The 20,842-nt window shown below is 35.6% G+C and overlaps 1 protein-coding gene across 7 annotated transcripts in view; it reads left to right on the top strand.

The window, feature by feature from the left end:
• ZCWPW2 (zinc finger CW-type and PWWP domain containing 2) overlaps nt 1–20,842 on the top strand; it is a 136,626-nt gene that overhangs the window by 108,954 nt on the left and 6,830 nt on the right. For all 7 annotated transcript variants that reach the window (XM_078072610.1, XM_078072600.1, XM_036093025.2 and 4 more), the window contains 2 exons: nt 15,827–15,885; nt 16,990–17,057. In XM_078072610.1, the coding sequence (XP_077928736.1) occupies nt 15,827–15,885; nt 16,990–17,057 (127 nt within the window). The remainder of the gene's footprint in view (nt 1–15,826; nt 15,886–16,989; nt 17,058–20,842) is intronic.

Raw genomic sequence — 20,842 nt, forward strand, 5'->3', positions numbered from 1 at the left:
ACAAAGAAGCTGCTCCCAGGGGTATTAAGTGACTAACAAGAGAGGCAAGGCCAGAGTAGGATTGCAGTTCTGATGGTCCATAATACCACAGCTTCTTTTAACACTTCTTTGCTTTTTAAATCCCTTTACGATCTTTGAGATACCAAATCACTTTTTAGTATCTTTTTAAGTATCTGAATCACTTTGTATATTTGACTCTTAAATAATCGTGAACTTCATCCTTATGAACAGGCACAATCCTAGCTTTAAAACGACTCTTCATCAATATAGCGCTTTCAGATTACAAAGCATTTCCATAAACATTGTCTTTCACTTCAGACCCTTGGGAAGAAGGCATAGCAGACATTGTCATCATCACCTTACAAAGGAGATCATTTATAGTTAGAGAAGTCAAGGAATTCACGGTAGCCACACAGTGCTCCTTAGGTACTTTTATTTAATATTAGTTTTCCTTAGTTTTTATTAAAGTATTAACAGGCTAGTCGTATTAGAGTTTGAGTGTTAATTTCACCTAATAAAGCAGTTTTTATTTTTCTATACATTTTGGATCTATGGATATTGAAGATACTATGTTTTTTAAGATTTTATTTATTTACTTATTTATTTTAAAGATTTTATTTATTTTAGAGAGAGAGTGCGAGCAGGCAGAGGGGCAGAGGGAGAGGGAAAGAGAGAATCCTGAGCAGACTCCATGCTGAGCTCGGAGCCTGATGTGGGGCTCAGTCTCACAACCCTGAGATCATGACCTGAGCTGAAACCAAGAGTCAGAAGCTTAACTGACTGAGCCCCCAGGCTCCCCTGAAGATAGTATTTTTTAAAGATGGAACTGTTTTATATAAAACTCTGTATGTGGACAAGAAGAAGCTGTTGGTGTGAAAGCAAAAGGTAATAATAACAATAAAAAATAATAATAATATGTATTAAGTGCCTGCTAAGGCTAGACATACACCTATGTTACTTCATTTGAATCAACAACAATTATGTGAGAGAGTCAGGGTTGTCTTTGGTTTGTGAATGAAGAAAATAGGTATAGGGATGTTCACCACTGCCAAAAATTCAATACAGAGATGAATGATAAAAAAGTAAGGTAGTTGGCTGTACAGCTCCTTATCCTGGGTTGCAAATGTCAACAGTCTATTTATTTATATTTATGTAAACAAATGTGTATATGTATTGTGTATAAGTGTTTTGTGATTGTCTTGTTTTTACAACAACGAGATCTGATTATATGTTATTCTATAGATTTCACTACTTAAGGCTAACAGATACAGATCTGTTTTTAACCTTCTGCAGAGCCTACCGTAGCAGATACATCACAGTTAGTCAATCAACGTGTGGGAGTTTTCAAGTCACGGGTATGGTTTGATAACTGCTACATGCAGTGCTTTCATAAACTTCCTTGTACATATATCTTTAAATACTGATGCCATTATTTTTATAGGATAAATTCCCCAAATGGGCTTGATAGATCAAAGGTAACCACAGTGTCACCTGCCTCCCTTGAATCATGAGAGGACCTTGAGGAATAAGTTGTCCGAGTTCTGTGTTGGCCTGTGCTGAGCTGCACTGGCAGGTGCTGCTGCCTCTTTGAACCAAGATGTAAGAATGTTGCCACCTTGAATACCATTGCTAAGTGCCTACTAGGAACGGTGCTTCTTGGGTCAAGTAGGAGAGCTCTATCTAAACGCCTCTGCCATTCCCATAGGCTCCTTCTTTGAGCTCTTCAGCCGCATGTGGCTACCCGTTCAGATAGAGGGGAATAGTATTAGGCACACACACCTTTTCACCTGACCACCGCTCTGCCCAGTGGAGCAGTCTGAATGAAAGAGAATTAGAGTAAGCCTCACTAATCTCTGAGTCCCACTTGAAAAAAAAGAAGGGGAAGGTCTAGATTGTCTCTAAGTCCCTTTCTGCTCTAATATTCCATGAAATATTTATAACAGCTCAGTAAGTAATTTCAGAATGTCAAAGGACTTGTGCAGACCAGAGTGAATATCTGGGTCAGTTGGCCCTAGAAATAAAGAAATGAAAGAATAAAAATAGTAGTGTATCAGGAAATGGGTGGAGTAGCTGATGGTGTTGCCTATTACAGATTCTGAAAGATGTTTGAATATAAAAACAAATATTCAGGAAACAGCATATTGTGGTGGAAAGAATAGAAACTTATGAATGAGCCAGATCTGCCTTCAAGGGCTAGTTCTGTGACCTTTGGCAAGTTAACGTCTTTGAGCCTCATTGGATTAATCTCTGATTTGGGAACCATAATAATTACCTTATGTGACTGTTATAAAGGTAACATGAAAAGCCATTATAATAGCATAGAGTTTACTGTATTTTAGTAGGTGATTGTTTAATAAAGCCTAGTACTTTTCTAATTTCTCCTTTTCTAATTTTTAAGAAATAGGAAGGACTTAAGAATCATTTAAAATTTTCAGACTTACAATAGCATCATAGTTCTATTAGAAAAAAGTAAAATTCTGTTTTTAAAAGTAAGTCCCACATTTTAATCATTTAATTTTTTCAAAGTAATATAATAACATTATATTTGGAGGACAGAATTTTTTAAATCATCCACAATCCATCCCCTCAATTAAAAATTTTTAATTAATTTTATGCATTTCTTTACAGTTATTTCTATATACATGTTTATTTGCATAGTTTTAATCATTGAGTAATGTGCTGTTAATGTTTTCATTTATGTATTATGTCACAATACAAAACTTTTTCATGTTTTATGGTTCTTATTTTAAGAGTTTTTTTAATTAGTGAAGTAGCATTGTGAGAAAACAAAAAAGAGAAGACATAAAGAATTAGGTCTTTATTCAGTTAATGGTTTTTGGTAATTCTTTCCCAACTATAATTTCAGTTCTGAAAAAAAACCACTGTTAATAATTTTATATACTTTATGCATGTATAAATATATGTGTTATATGTGCAAATAAATTTTTATGAGTAAATAAAATATAATATTTATATGTATAAAGTATATATACTTTGTTAACATAAATGGAATGAATTAAACCTTACCTTTTTCATTCAATAATATATTATGGACATCTTCTCGAGTCAGAGATCTACCAGATCTAACCCATTTGCATAGCATATCTTTTTATAGAAGTTTCTTCATTTATTGAACACTCTCCTGGATATTTAGGTTGATTCTGAATTAGCAAAATTATAAATAAAAATGCAGCAACATCATTGTACACAAATCTCTTTAAATGTTTCTGTAAATATTTCTACACTAAAAATTGCTAGAAGAGGACTTGCTGAGTCAAAGAGTAGGCACATTCTAAATTTTGCCAAATTGCTAAACATCTCCCATCCAAAAAAAATCCCCCTACATTATTGTACCACTTACAGTCCCGTTACTAGTGTAAGGGAATGTCTAGACTGCCTTAACTTGCCAACTCTAGCCATTACCAGTCTTTTTTCTTTATAATTTGTTTTATTTTTATTATAAATTTATATAATACATGCTAGGGAAAAAATACCAAGGGTTACAAAAGTATGTAAAATGGAAAGTTCAAGTCATTTTCTTCCCTCTTGCTGCCCCACCTCTAACATTTCACTATTTCAAAATCTGAAAATAAGCATCTTTGTGCATTTTTGTACATTTGTGCACAAATTTCAGCAGAATAATTCCTATAAGTGAAATTGCTGGGGTAAAGTGTGTGTGTTTAAAATCTGGTTATATGTAAGGAAAGACTGAAAAATTGTTACAGATTGAGGGAAACTATGGAAGCATAACAACCAAATGTAATGTGAGATCCTAGTTTGAGTCCTGAAACAGAAGAAGAACATCAATGGGAAAACTGATGAAATTTGAATTAGGTCTTTATTCAGTTAATGGTTTTGTAGCAATGTTAATTTCTATTTTGACAATTGTACTATGATTATGTGTAAAGTTAACATTAGGGGAGGCTGGGTGAAGGATATATGGGAACTCTTTTGAGCTATATATGCAACTTTCTGTAAATCTAAAATTATTTCAAAATAAAAGTTAAAAATTCTAGTCAAGTATTGTCAAATTCTCTTCAAAACAGTTACATCTGAGTACTCCCACCAGTGCTTTTCCTACTGTCTTGCCAGCTTTAGGTATCACCAATCTTTACATATTTGCCAATATTTAAAAGGAGATGCAAAATAACAATAATATTGTTATTTTCATTTGCTGTTATCTATTTTTTTTATTTTAAAGAGGTTAAGCACTTTTTTTTTTTTAAGATTTTATTTATTTATTTATTTATTTGAGAGAGAGAGAGCATGCACAAGCAGGGGCAGCAGCAGGAAAGGGAGAAGCAGGGCGCCCTCCCAAGACCACAGGATCAGGGAACCTGAGCTGAAGGCAGATGTTTAACTGACTGAGCCGCCCAGGCGCCCCAAGGTTGAGCATTTATTAATGTATTTATTGGACATTGTATTTCTTCTGAAAACTGCCTATTTATACTCTTGTCTGTTTCTTCCATAGGCTGGCTTCTCTCTCTCATTTTTTTTTTATTAAATTGTAGGTGCTCTCTTTAGTTATTGATTGTTAATACTTTGTTAATATGCTGCAAACATTTTCTCCGTTTTCCTTTTTAGTAGTTCTTTTGTTGTACTTACATAGTAAAACTTTTTTTTCTTTTAGGGTTTTAGAGCTTTTGTGACATGCTTTGAAAGACTGCCCTTTCATTAAAACAAAATATGTTGTGATTCATTTAATCTTTCTTCTATTGCTGTTGGTCACACTTTGATGAAAATCTCCATGAATATTGCTTCCTTTCCCACCACATGTTTGGTTTCCTTCTGACAACTCCTGGTAGAAGGATCCCTGGGACAGCTATAGGAACACGTCAGGTTGTTCACTCTTAGCAGCGGTGCATGCATATGCCACAGTCATCGACAGGTGTTGTCATATAAAGATGTTGTCACCAGTGTACATCATACTTTGTTGTTTTAATTTGCATTTCTTTGACTTGAGGTAATAAATTGTCTATGTCTGAGTTCTTAATATTTGCTTGCAAATTTATATGAACATTTTATATGCTAGTCATGAAAATATTAATTTTTTGTCATCATTTCAGTATATGCTTTTCCCAGCATATTGCTTGCTTTTCCATTATTTTTTTCCTGGAAATATGGAGGTTAAATATTTGTATGTGGTCACATCTACATTTCTGAGATTTTTTACTTATTACTTAGCATAGACTTCTTCATAGATAATAATGCAGTGGAGTGAGTAAGAAGAAGAACATCTAGAGGTAGACTGTCGAGGCATGAATCCTGGCTCTGTCACCTACTAGCAGAGTGATCTTAAGTTAGCTACTTAACTCTGTAAGCTCTCAATCTCCTGTTACATGGGAAGAATGGAAATATTGCAAAGACTCTGACTCTGACAATTTGTGTAAAGATTGCTCTGACAATTTGTGTAAAGCACATAACACAGGGCTTAGAACATAGAAAACATTTCACAAATGTTAGCTATTATTATGGGAATATGGATTTATTTTTATATGAGATACAAGGATAGGGTATAAAAATTTTATGCATCTTGCTAAGATGGGGTTCAGGACATACTACCCCAAACATGGCATCTTGGTATATTGAATTTTTCAAGCTGAAGGAATTTGTGATATGGCAGGTGCAGGAAGAATTTTCTGACTTTCCCTGGAGCAGGTTATAAGAGCCTCATGTAAGATGTCATCCTTACAATGGGAGGAAAGAAGCATTCTTATCTCTGAAGGTAGAGGGAGCCTGAGAAGAATCTGAGGGAGTAAGCCTTGCCATTTCCACAGTTTCCTACACTTAGCTCCTTCCCTTTCATGTCCTGTCACATTTTCCCATGACCTTCTACTCTTCAAAACTAGCTTAAAAACTCAGGTTTAACTGCTTCTTTGGGTGTTCATGTCCTTAATGAAGGCTGCCATGTCACATAAAACTTACATTAAATAAATCTGTATGCTTGTTGTTGTTTGCTTTTTTAAAAGATTTATTTACTTATTTGAGAGAGAGAGTGTGTGTGAGCAGGGGGGAGGGGCAAAGGGAGAAGGAGAGAGAGAACCCTCAAGCAAACCCCCCACTAAGTATGGAGCCCAAGTTGGGGGTTGATCCCAGGACCCTGAGGTCATAACCTGAGCTGAAATCAAGAGTTGGATACTCAACTGACTCACCCAGGTGCCCCTAAATCTGTATGCTTTTCTCTTGTTAATCTGTTTTTGTTACCGGGGCCCCCACTGAGAACATAGAAGGGTAGAGGAAAAAGACATTTGTCCTCCCTACACTGCCAGCTATTCCAATACCATTTATTGACTAGCAAGTAATGTTTCCCTTCTTTACTGTTTTTTACCTTCTTTATAATATATAATATGCCATCTTCATCATGTAACATATGACATTTGATGTGTCAAAACACCTACTTCTGTATCTATTCATCTATCTGGTCTTAAAACAAATTTCAAATTGCCTTAGTTATTGTTTATCTTTTCTTTAATGTGTGGATTTGTGATCCTTCATTTGTATAATTTTTTAAAATTGTTTTTATAGTTCTTGTCTTTACTTTTTCAAATTGTGTTGTGTCTTTGCATACGTATATGTGTGTGTGTATATATATGTATAATGTATGTATGTATTTTCTGTATATTATGATATTTTGACATTTTAAAAAACCTTTCTGGCTGGGGAGGACTTCCCCTTACAGGTAGCAAGGGGTACATCTTTCATATGCAAATCAACCAGTCCCAAACCCTTATCAACCTCAACTGACTCTTACCAAACTCTGAAATACCAAGCCACTATTTCCATTGCCCTAAATCATCCCAGAATTGAGTACCAGGCAACTGGAGACCATTCCTATAGGCCAGAGCCCTCCAGAATTATTCAAACTAGCCAATCCTGAACTGTTCACCCTACCCTACCTTGCCTTTCCTCTGGAAACCCCAATAAAGGCACAATTTAAATCATTTTAACTACATACAAATGAACTTTAGAATTATATAGTGAAGTCCCAAGAAAAATTCTGTTGAGATGATGATTGGTATTGTAGAAAATCTATGTGTTAATTTGGGGAGAATTTATAAGTTTATAATATTAAATACACCCATGTAGAAACACAACCTGTCTCTCTATTCATTTCTCTTTAGTTTTTTTAATGTAGAATTTTACATATTTCTAATTAAGACTATTTCAGATACTGTTACTAATTGGAAAAGGATCTCTTTGTCATTATGTTTTCTCATTTTTTTGGCTTATATACAGAAATTATGTGTGTATGTATGGGTATCTTTTTTCCTAACACTTCGCTTTTATTACTGCCAAGAGTTTAACTTGTAACACTTTGAGTTACAAAATTAATGATAACTGTCTTGATTTATACATTTATGTATGAGGAAATTAGGCTATTATATTTTCTAATGAAAAAATATTTTTCCCCAAAATTATTGCAAAAATTCTTCATAATCAGGAAATTTTCATTAGCCCTGTTGCAGGATAAGTTGCTTACATTTTATGACTAGATGTCTAGATATTTGTGTTAATTAATAACCTTGCTATTAATATGGAACTCATGTACTGAAATTCACTTGATTCACTAGCTTTATATGCATCCTTCCCCAGAGATAAATATTAAAATAGACCCTACTGCTGGCTTCTAGCCCCAGGCAGAGAGAAATCTCTGAAAAGAATAGTAAGCAGAGGAACCCCTTGGGAAGAGTCACAGGCAGAATTCAAAACTTATTTAGTTTCCTTTTGGATTCTACTCTGTGGGCATCATTCACCTTTCCATTGGCCAGTGTTCCCCAAACTTGAATCATTCAGGTATTCTATCACCATTTTGCTATTTTTCTATACTGTTAGTTACTATAGTTTTCTTTCATTTGACTTACCTTTTTCTTAATTTTTTTTTATTGAGGTAAAATTTAAACACGGTGGAAGATCTTAAGTGTAGAGTTTCATGAGTTTTTCTTAAATGTATACACTCATGTAACTACCATCCTTGATCAAAATAGAGAATATTTTCATCACCCCAAATCTAAATTTTAAAATGCAATTGCACTGTTTTGTTGTGCATTTGCATTTTTAAAATACATAGAAATATATGTTAATATATATATAAAAATTATCCATTTATCCCTTTAAATCATCAATGGAAATAACATAGAAAGTTATTTTCATACTAATTTCAATTACCCTGTGCTCAAAACATGGAGGGAAACTGGGAAACTGCACCACTACAAGGCAGTGTTGTGAAACAGACTTCCAGGGAAGTAATTTTTTTTTTTTTTTAAAGATTCTGTTCTTAAGTAATCTCTATACCCAACTTGAGGCTTGAACTCATAACCCCAAAATCAAGAGTCACATGCTCTTCCAACTGAGCCAGCCAGGCACCCCTGCTCTATTTAAAGATATTCCACTTAGTCATTCTAACTAAATATATATTTAAGTTAAAAAAAAAGTTTGCTTTTGGACTTATGTATTTGCTTAACCCTTTCTTTGCTTTGACTTTCAGTCCATGGATCTGACTTTAATCAGATCTCATTGTCATTCTCATAAGATGGGCAGTGGGAGTGGGAGGAGCTTGGGGGATAGAAGAGAAATGTGTGTTCAATTCTGTGAAGGCTGAGAGAGGAGAGGGAGCTGTAGAAGAAAAATTTGAAGCTAGCAGAGATTGGTTCATAAGGTTGAAGGAAAGAAGCTGTCTTTATAAAAGTGTAAGGTAAAGCAGTTAAGTGTTGATGTAGAAGCCAAAGCAAGTTATCCAGAAGATCTAGCTAACATAATTTATGAATGTGGCTCCATTAAACAACTGTTTTTCACTGTAGATGAAATAACCTTATTTTGGAAGAAGACGCCATCTAGGACTTTCATAGCTGGAGAGGAGAAGTCAATGCCTGGCTTCAAAGCTTCACAGGGTAGGCTGACTCTCGTTAGAGGCTAATGCACTTGGTGACTTTAAGTTGAAACCAGTCCAAAAATCCTAGGGCCCTTTAAGAATTTTGCTAAATTATCTATTCTGCCTATGCTCTATAAATGGAACAACAAAACCTGGATGACAGTACCTCTATTTACAACATGTTTTACTGAATATTTTAAGCCCACTGTTGAGACCTACTGCTCAGAAAAAAATGATTCCTTTCAAAATATTACTGCTCATTGACAATGCACATAGTCACCCATGAGCTACGATGGAGATATACAATGAGAATAATGTTGATTTCATACCTGCTAATTCAACATCCATTCTGCAGCCCATGGGTCAAGGAGTAATTTCAACTTTCAAGTCTTATTATTTAAGAAATACGTTTCAAAAGGCTATAGTTGCCATAGAGAGTGATTGCTCTGATGGATCTCAGCAAAGTAAATTGAAAACCTTCTGGAAAAGAATCACCCTTCTAGATGTCATTAAGAACATTTGTGATTCGTGGGAAGAGGTCAAAATACCAACTTAACAGGAATTTTGAAGAAATTAATTCCAACCCTCATGGATGACATTGAGTTATTCAAGACTTCAGTGGGGGAAGTAACTGCAGATATGGTAGAAATAGCAAGAAAACTAGAATTATAAATAGAGCCTGAAGATGGGACTGAATTGCTGCAATCTCATGATAAAACTTAAATGGATGAGGAGTTGCTTCTTATGGATGAGCAAAGAAAGTGGTTTATTAAGATGGAATCTACTCCTGGTGCAGATGCTGTGAAAATTGTTGAAATGACAACAAAGGATTTAGAATATAACGAACTTCGGTGATAAAGCACTGGCAGGGTTTGAAAGGATTGACTCCAATTTTGAAAGTGCTATTATGGGTAAAATGCCTTCAAACAGCATCACATACTACAGAGAAATTATTTGTGAAAGGAAGAGTCAATTGATGTGGCAAACTTCACTGTTGCCTTATTTTAAGAAATTGCCACAGCCACCTCAGCCTTCAGCAATCCCTACCCTGATCGGTCAGCAGCCATCAACATCAAGGCAAGACCCTCCACCAGGAAAAAGAGTAGGACTTGCTGAAAACTCAGATGGTGGTTTGCATATTTTTAGCAATAAAGTATTTTTTAATTAAGGTATGTACATTGTTTTTATAGACATAATGCTTTGCACACCAAATAGACTACAGGATAGTATAAACATAATTTTTATATGCACTGGGAAACCAAAAAATTCATTTGACTCACTTTATTGCAATATTCACTTTGTTGCAGTGGTCTGGAACTGAACCTATAATAGCTCCAAGGTAGACCTGTATGTCAATTCTAGGAAGTCTTCCTTAGAAACCCTTGTTCTCCTCTTGCTAAAATGCCCAGTGACTTTAGGAAAAACTATGTGCAGACAGGAATTGTTTGCAACAGACTTGGATTTTTAGAGTCTCCAAATAGAGGTCAAGTAATCTAATTTACTGGTACCATTCAATCAGATAAACAATTGTGACATAAATTCTGCTTTTCATGCAGGTCTTTACTCCCTGGACACCCTGTTTCCATTAGCTTTTAGTATTTTTAATCTCTTTATGGATATGAGAGAAACCTGTCCTATTAAAAAAAAAACCTCCTGATTTTATATGTTTTATCCTTGGTATAGTCAAAGACCATTAAAAAAATTAAATCCAAGACTTTAAAAATTATCAGTGAAGTAGCTAATCATAGAGTTTCTTGAAGTGTGCTCTTACTTGTATCCTCAGCCAGGATTGGGAGGTGTTAATAGAAAGTCTTTCATGCCTTCTACTTCAGGTGGTCTAGTGGTCAACTTCTATTTTTAGGGAAAATACTCTCCTCTGTCTCAGCTCACTGCTTGAATACACACTCCAGTGTTTTCTCTGCTAAACCCCTCAAAGCAGAGAAATCCACAGTGCTTTAGTGAGAAATTACACATGGCTAAAGATAGTGCAGGGGACAGCAAGATATTTATAAATCATATTTCCAGGGACTGATCTCTGATATTGTTCAAATCTCGCAGGAATACTGAACTCTACTAAGAGCGACTGGACTGGAGCATATGGTAATCGAGTGACATTTATGTAAGAAGCACTAGATTTGTATTCTCTGTGTTAAAATCTTGTTTAAAATAGGGCTAGAAAATGATTATTTTAATTTTCTCCCTTTTCAAAGAAGAGTGAAAACAATCATTATCTAGGCCTGAAAACTTAACTTTATTATTTGTACTCTCCAGAAACTCAGATTAAGTAATAACCATCATTTACAATGCTGCATAAAACTAGTTTTCATCCTTATTCCAAGCATATTTTCCCAGCAGATTTTCCAAAAGGAAATAAGAATATTGGCTTTTCCTTCTATATGATAACTTTTGACAAGGAGTTTGTGTATATTATTCAAGACACAGATTCACGTTTGGAAATTCTGTCAAAGTAGGCAGCTCTTTAGTGATCATTGATTGACAGTTACTCTCAATGGAATGTTACAAAACATATTTATGTCTTCTATGAGCATAAAATGCTGAATCAAAATTTTATGCCCTCAGACTGAACACAGCTAACAGTTGTTCTTCTTAAAAATAAAATTATTTTCATTTAGATGAATAGTGACTTAAGGATATGGGCAACATCAGGTCACTTTATGAAGATTATATAAATCTGATGTAAACACAATTCTTATGGATTATCTGTCTGTGGCAATTAAGGGCAATTCTACCATTTGCCATTCCAGTCAGCAGTCCTAATTATCATTAAATAAATATATGTTTTTTTTTCAGTAAATGGCATTTGCTCTCTATACGTATGCTTCTCGTAGATTCCTCTATATCTAGCAAGAAAAGAATTAATACTTGCTTTGGTTTCTTTAAAATCAATGACAGTATATAGCATTATATTTGTATGGATGCGTGTGGGCTAGACCAAGGCCTAGAAAACTCTAGTTGGGGTATAGGTCACCTGAAGAACTTACTTAAACATGGATTTCTGGGCCCCACTCCCTGAGTTTCTGATTTGGTAGGCCTAGGATGGGCATGAGAATTTGCATGTCTAACAAACTCTCAGGTATTGCTAATTCTGCACGTGGCGGCCCTGACTCTGAATAGCATGAGGCTCGACAACATGGGAGAATCAGCTGCAACACAGGAAGAGAAGTGGAAGGGATGAAATAGATAAAGATTATAGTATCTACTTGTGGGTTGAATAGTAGCCCCCAGAAAATACGTTCTCCAGGAACCTCAGAATGTGACCTTATTTGGAATTAAGGATCTTTGCAGATGTAATTAAGGTAAGGATTTTGATGTGAGATCATTCTGGATTAGTTGGGCCCACATCCGATGACAAGTATCTTTAAGAGTCTGTCCATAAGAGACAGACTTATGTCCTACAGAACTATAAATAAATACATTTCTGATGCTTTATCAAGTTTGTGTTAATTTGTTATGGCAGCCTTGGGAAACTAATGGATTACCATAAGTCCAACCATAACAAAGTGCCAAGTTCTGTCATATGCTCTAAGGAAAAAGGATAGAATTCTGACACTAGCCGAGTGGACTAGTATAACGGGTTAAACAATGATTGAACATTGACTAATTGTTGAGCACTGTTAGATACCTTCTGGGATGTTATTTAATTTCATCTTACCCCCAAAAGCTTTGAGATAGTTATTTTTTAACAGTAGTTATAAAAGAAGGTCCTGAAATACAGAATGGTCATTGAGTCAGAAAATACTTATTAAGTGTCTACTTTATACCAGGCTCTTGCTAGATATTCTGGTAAGTCAGTGACTTACTGGAAGTGATACAGCTAGTAAGTACCAGGGATTAAATTCAAATCATGATCCTGTCATTCCAAATTCAGTGCTCTTCTCCATCACAGCATATTTTATCAAGGCTTGGAGCTGGAAAGTACGGGGCATTTGGCAATACTGACTACTTCATTTTGGCTGCTATGGAATATTTAACAAAGTAGAAAGGAATTTATTATCTCTAGCAGAAATCTCCCTGATTTATGGTAGCTATTTAACAGTATTTCTTTCTATTAATACCTATGAAGTAGTTTGTACTTTGTTACTTTAATCTTATTTCCCCTTGTAGCAACCCTTTCACTTTATACTCAAATATGCACATAATTTAAATTGATCCTTAATAACAAGATAGAAATAATAGCTCTACATTGTCTTTGGAGATGTAGAACAATGATTTAGACAATAATATTTCCATATGCTTTTTTACCTTATTTAACAGGGCTGGAAAAAATATTTGAATATTACCTTGTGGCTGCAGATCACACACACACACACAAAGTCCACTTATTTTTTAGCATCATCATAATATGAATTCCCTGAGTGTTTCATACAAACTTCTTTTGAATGGTTATTGAGGTATTTAAGCTGTTTAATAATGCTTTGAGAGTTATTAAATTCAACCTTCATCTCATTATAGTTAATGCTTTTGAACATACGATGTGAATGGCACTCTGCTAGCTGCTAAACATTTAATATATATAAAAAAAAAATTGTTCCCACCCTTGCAGTGTGGTTGCTTGATTCAAGATCAGTAAAATTAAGATCAGTGTAACTGTGAAAGATTAGACAAAATGGGCTAAGAAACTGCTCACTTTAGCAGATTAAAGTGAAAAGACAAAAGAAGCTAACATTGAGGTGAAAGTTGCATTGAGGTTCTGTCTTAGGAGATGAGGGCAAATTGTGTGAATTTGTTAAATGCTTAAATCAACAGCCACGATGGAACAGAATGGACAGTAACACTGGCACTGTTTTTTCCTAGTGATATTTGTTTTTATTGTATCTTTCTCTGAACATTTATTCATTCATGTATTCCACAAATACTTCATGTGCTCCTATAGCGTGCAAGGAATGGCATGGAGACAAATGTATTACCCAGTGAGAAAATAAGTCACGTATACCAATAACTAAAATGTGACACAATAATTCCAAATGACATAGATCATAACTCTTATCATGGGTAGGTTCATGGGTGAATGTAATTCTTCTACATCTATGAATTGATTACAGATTTTATTCAGCTATCTTTTGGGTTTTGATTTCTTTCTTTTTTTTAAAGATTATTTATTTATTTGACAGAGGGATAGAGAGAGAGCACAAGTAGGCAGAGCGGCAGGCAGAGGGAGAGGGAGAAGCAAGACTCCCCGCTGAGCAAGGAGCCCGACAGGGGGCTCGATCCCAGGACCCCGAGATCATGACCTGAGCCGAAGGCAGACGCTTAACCATCTGAGCCACCCAGGCGCCCCTGATTTCTTATTTTATTGCATTTTAGCCAGTGACTGTGGTCTGTAAAATAGAGAGGTTACTTTACTATTTTGAGGCTTCCTTTGTGACCTAGTAGGTGGTCAAATTTGTAAATGTTTCAGGCTTGAAAGCTATATGTATTCCTTAATTATTCAGTCCCAGGTTCAAGATGTGTTTATTAGATTAAACATTATCTGTGTTGTTGAACGTCCCCGTTTCTTTGCTATTTTTTTTTCTTTTTCATTTTTGTATGAGAAGTAAATTAAAATACCTCCTTTTAACTGTAGATTTATCAGTTTCTACTTGTGGTTCTTTTCTGTTTTTCACTTTATATATTTTAAGGCTGAGATTCTAGGTATATACAGGTGAGGACTGATATACTTTCTGGGGTGGATTGTTTCTTTTAGCATTAGGTAATAACCCTTTTTATCTATGATTATGCTTTTTTCTAACAGTAATATCGCTATGTTGGGTTCCATTTGTTAATCATTGATATATTCTATCTCCTTACTTTCCGTTTTTCCATGTCACCAATTTTTTAAAAAAATTATACCTTTATTGAGATGTAATTTATTCACGGTTTTAAAGTATGCAGTTCAGTGGTTTTTAGTATAATCACAGTTTTGCAATCAATACCGCTATATGAATTTAGAACATTTTTTCATTACCCCAAAGGAAACCTCATACCTATTAGCAGTCACTGCCCATTTCCCACCTTCCACTGGCAACCACTAATCTATCTCTGTCTCTATGGATTTGCCTTTTTATGGACATTTTGTATAAGTGGTGTCATACAACATGTGGTCTTTGTGTCTGACTTTTTCACTTTTCACTTAGCATAATGGCTTCAAGATTCATCCATGTTTTAGTATTTGTCAGGACTTTGCTGTTTTTAAAGGTTAAATAATATTCCATTGTATGGATAGACTACATATTATCTATCCATCGATGGACAATTGGGTTGTTTCTACTTTGGGGCTATTATGAATAATGCTGCTATGAACATTTATATGCAATTTCTTGTATGGACATAATGTTTTCACTTCTCATGGGTATATACTTAGGAGTAGAATTATTGAATCATAAGGTAATTCTCTGTTTAACATCTAGAAGAACTGTCAAACTGTATTCCAAAGTGGCTCCACCATTTCACGTTCCCACCAACAATGCATAGAGGTGCCAATTTCTCCACATCCTTCATCTTGTCTTTGCTTAGATATTAAAATCCCAAACCCTTTTGGCCCTATCCTGGTATACATTTTTTGTAGGCCTTTACCATGTCACTTCCTATCCGTATAGTGTTGCACCCCTTATGTTTCTGGCATCTGAATAGTTCTTTTTCTTTCTTTAAAGGTCATCTATGTTTTAAAACATAAAGATTGTTTTGCCTAGTGTTATTATATGTTTGTGAAGTGAGAAGGGGTGGTGGACATGGGAGATGGGCACTCATTGGATTAGTCTACTATTCCTGAAAGTTGAGCAGATCAGTGTAATTGTAGTGACTATGAAGTGGTTGACTTGGGGTTCCAGGTGTGGTTGAGAGCTGTGGGCCAGAGTTTTTCTTCTGGACTAAATTACTTGGACCATATAGGACCCATTATCTTACTGAACTCATCTAGTCCCATTTGAACTAGCTCATCTTTTTGTTGTTATTTTATAGATGCAAGTTTCCAAAAACACTACTGAAAAGAAGAAGCCAAAATTTAGAAGAAGGAAAAGGTATTTCTTTATTGAAAAATATTATGATAAAATTGAAATGTGTATGTATGTGTGTGTGTGTGTGTGTGTGTGTGTGTATAATTTAGTTATTATGACATTTCCCCCTGATTCTTGATTCTTTTTCTCTAGGGAAACATTAAAATTTTCTAAAAGAATTAAGGTGATAAGTAGTAGTTTTAGAAGTATGGAGAAAGTTTTATGTTTATACAGATATGTTGAAGCAGAACTATCAAAGATTAATATCATGTGAGCAAGCAGATGAGAAGCAGGTGTTTGGTTTAAAAATAGTGCAAACCAGAAACAGGCCTTTATAATGAACTGATAAGCCACCGATGACAAGTTTTAGTGTTTATCATTGAACCAACCACACAGTTAATTTACTTATTTTTTTGATGACTTGTAATCAGTGCTGTATTAAAGGAGTCCTGCTCAAAGACAAAGTCTGACTCTGATATGATAGTCCTTCTCTTATTCTTTGTCCTTCTTCAGAGGATAAATAATTAAATTTTTAAAAAGGCCTTACTGCCTTATCTTAGTTATACTTCACAATAACCCCATCAAATAGGTAGGGGATGTATCATAATCATCTCTATTTAAAAGGTGAAAAACTTATGACTTAGGGAAACTAAGTGGCTTTCTCAAGATCTTATGGTTAGAGAACGCATTTGAACAAATGTTCTCTAAGTCAGCAGCACAGTGTCGTGGGAAAACCATGGATTTTGCAGTCTGACAGAATTTAGCTGTGTCATGTTCAACCATTTCCTACATTGTCAAATTTCTCAATTTCTCAGAGCCTCAGTTTCTTTATAAAATGAGAGTAGCAATTCCTTAGTAGGTTCTCTGGGGGAGGATTGCATGAAAAAGCCTATATAAGGTACTTGGTGGGTCATTAGTGCTTTTCACCTAGTGAGAGCTCAGATCAATATTATTTCCCTTTGGTTTTTCACTGTATCGTGCTGTCTTACTGTATAAACCAACCAAGGAAACTTACCTCAAGATAAAGAAATATATTCATAACTTATAATTATCAATGAATATACAAATGGCCACTTAAATATACATGATTGCTCTTTTGAAACTAAATCTGTCAAATTCTTTTTCTAGGAAAGCTATTTTTAAATGCTCTTTTGAAAATGTTTGTTCAGATGATGCCTTATCGAAGGAAAACATGGGTATGTGAAAACCTCTCCTGCTTTTAGTTCTTTTACTTCTATTTAATTCTACCAAATGTAGTTGTAATTTTTGGAAGAAAAAAATGTTGTACATAAATACATATATGAGAACTATTAGTGGGTCATTTTTGGTATTGATTTGCATACTAGATCTCTTCAGTTGTCTTTAGGTTTCTATCTCTGTGAATTAAATTTTCTCTGGCTCTATCATGTATTTAATTTTTTAAAAAAATAAAGCACCAGTGGCTGTGGGAGGAAGTACCCGCATCAATACATTAAAATCCAGAGCTCTCCATTCCAAAATTATTGGGGTCCTTGGGGTGCCAAAGGGAGAGAAAAAGAAAAGCAGCAGCCTAGGGCTTCCAGCTGAATTAATTGCCATTGGTATTAGAACACAGTAGGGTGGGGGCGCCTGGGTGGCTCAGTTGGTTAAGCGACTGCCTTCGGCTCAGGTCATGATCCTGGAGTCCCGGGATCGAGTCCCGCATCGGGCTCCCTGCTCGGCAGGGAGTCTGCTTCTCCCTCTGACCCTCTTCCCTCTCATGCTCTCTGTCTCTCATTCTCTCTCTCTCAAATAAATAAATAAAATCTTAAAAAAAAAAAAAGAACACGGTAGGGTGAATGTGGAATGCAGGGAGAAAGTTTTAGTGTTCAAAGGAGCTTTACTCTTCCTTCATTTTCAATAGTCTTGAAAAGCAGGCAAGTGCTTATATGTAAGATGGAACTTTGGCAGCCACGCAAAGAGGTTCCAAAGCCCATTAAACCCCAAGTAGTTATCCGCGCCATATTCCCTCTCCATTGTGTCCACCCCCAGGTCCTATGGCACTGTTTTTCAACTGACTAAATAAGCCATTCATCTTTAGTCTTATTAAAAGAAAAAGGAAAGCAGTCAGAAGAAGGACAGAATAGTTATTTTTTTTAAATCCTTTTGTTCCTCTCCTAAACCACTACAAAATTCTGTTGTTTCTTTTTTTTTTTTTTTTAAAGATTTTATTTATTTATTTGACAGAGAGAGACACAGCGAAAGAAGGAACACAAGCAGGGGGAGTGGGAGAGGGAGAAGCAGGCTTCCTGCCGAGCAGGGAGCCCAATGCGGGGCTCGATCCCAGAACCCCGGGATCATGACCTGAGCCGAAGGCAGACGCTTAACGACTGAGCCACCCAGGTGCCCCAAAATTCTGTTGTTTGTATCTCTTCTTAAATTTATTCTGCTACTACTTTCCTGCTAACATGGGTGCCTTTTCTTGGCTATGTTGTCCCTTTGCCTCACATAATTAGTTCAAATATTCCTGTAGAAAGGCAAAAAGCAGTTTATGCCTGGACTGAGTTCCCACTAGGAGACCTTGGTACTGCAGCTAAGGGCTCCAGTGCTGGGATCCTTTCTGCCTTCGACTCAAAGGGGCTACCGCAGAAGAGAGCCATCAGAGCGAGGAATGCATTGACTAGAAATCACTCTTCTGCATAAATGAGTGATGCGTCTCCATAGTTACCCACTGACACCCTTTCAGGAGTCTCCCGTTCTGTGTGGCTCTCAAGGCTCAATAGTTAACTGTTCAAATCATTAATCTGATCTATGTTTTACTCCTTTATCCCATTTCAAACAACTAAAAAGCAGAAACATCTAGTCAACTGTGTTCTTTGCAAGAGCTGACTACTTCTTGAAAGAGTGGATTAAGCCCCCTCAGTTTTTTACCCCTACCCATATTTCAGTGGATCCTTTAATCTAAGTCTCTGAAATCACTCCTTTTCTTCTTGGCTTGAGGTAGGATCAGTCTTAGAACAAGTGAAAATTATACCGTCTTCTTGAATGTCTGCCCTACTTTTTGGAGCCACTTTCCTTACACTCCCAGGTGCTAAAGTCTCCCATCAACCTACTGCCCAGATTTGCTATTCCTTTCTGGGTTTTAAACTCTACCCTTTGCTTTTCTCTCTTCCTTAGTTAGAAGTCAGGAGGAAAGCTAATTAAGCGTAGCTACTTTACCTGTCCACATGTCACTTGTTTCATCTGTGATTAAGACATGCAGTAGAAGCCCTCTTATCCAACAAGGAGAGGACTTCTGGAAATTAATAGAAAAAGTTGAGGAATCATTAAATAATTTAAACTGTATGCCCATGGCTATGCAGATTTAATCTAAGAAATAGCTATTTGTTGAGCAGATCTGTGTTTTGGGGAACATTACTACCAGGAATATTATGAATTATATTTGTATTGTCTCTCTAATTCATTTTTTTTCAGTGTTTAGGGACAAGAAAATTCATCTACAATGATGAAATAATAATACCAATAGTAATAATGGTAGCCAACACCTATAACAATTACTATGTGTCTTCACTGTTCTAAACACTTCATATATATTTATTTAGCCCTTGTAAGATCTATATGAAGTAAATAAGGTAGATATTATATCTCCCATTTTATAAATGGGGAAACCGAGACATTTAAGAGGTTATATGGTTTTTCTAAGTCACGTATCTTCTTAAAATTAATCAAAGTGTGCAGCTGTTTCCTTGGTTGCTTTGAATATCAGGAATCGTTAAGCTAACTCTGTCGGGTTTGGGCGCAGTACTGGTAGCTGACCTAAGCAATTTTAAGATTTCGTTATTGCCCTTCACACCCCCTTTAATGAACTGATTTTGATTTCTTTTTGTCTTTGGGTTTTCGTCATCTGTTTTGTTGTATCATTGGTTTTTGTTGGTAAATACCTCATTTCTTTTTGGGTAGTAGACAATCTATAAAAGTTTAAATAAATAAAAGGTTGGCATATTACCCAGGTTCAACTGATAATCTATGGCATTCATTAATAAATTAGCAAAGGATATATTCATCAGCCACCTGAGACAGATAAGCATGGAAAAGGATGGTTAATATAGGAAAGGTCTGAATCATGGGGAAAGCCCAAAGGGGAGGGGGGTGGGGCATGAAGGCCTTAGGGGCTGGGGCTGGGAGGTAGAAGGGGTGACAGGGAGAAAGGTGATTTCTTGCTGTTCAGGACAAACTTTGCCCACCTACCCTTGGTTTGGAGTTACCTTTAACCTATAGACTAAAAGGTAGGGTTCGCCTACCTGCGCCTTTCCTAGAAAACTCCTTGCCTCCTATTTCTGTTTGTGTCTTCAGGAATGGTGCTCTCTTCTTCATTACATTCCAATTTGTATTTTACTCATCTCTACATTTAAATTGTAAGCACACAAGAGGAGTGTTTGTGGTTACTTAATAACAAAACAAAACCCAAGTACTTTTTTGTCCTCCTCCCCCTCTTCCATAAGAATGCCTTCAAAATTTCAATATTGAAATGACCCTGACAGTTTATTGAAGATGATATTTTTCAGTGCCAGCTTTGGGGTAGGTAGCCTAACCGGTAGCCTCTTTACATAGGAAATAAACAGCCTCTTTAAAGATTTAGTAGAAAAGTAGAGATTGGAGAAAACTCCATAAATATACATTTGAAGACTTTTAAAATAGCAACTGATTTATTGAGACCAACAGTAAGTTACTTCTTATCAGGGATGGAAAAACTACACAGATCATTTTATAAAAATTCACTTTTAAAAGCCAGATACGGACTTCGGTATAAGAGATACCTTTTTCTTACTTTTTTTAAAGAATTTTCTCTGAGTGATGGAATAACTGTAATGCTACCACTTTACTCTAAACAACAAATTGAAACAAGTCAGGGAAACTACAAGATAATCAGTATTGATAGAAGATGATTGGTCATGCAATCAGCAAAAGCATTCATTCTGTCTCTATCTTTGGAGGATATCATTGGCCAATTTTGATAACCTAG

This window comes from Halichoerus grypus, chromosome 1 (genome assembly GCF_964656455.1).
Source record: "Halichoerus grypus chromosome 1, mHalGry1.hap1.1, whole genome shotgun sequence".
Lineage (NCBI taxonomy): Eukaryota > Metazoa > Chordata > Mammalia > Carnivora > Phocidae > Halichoerus > Halichoerus grypus.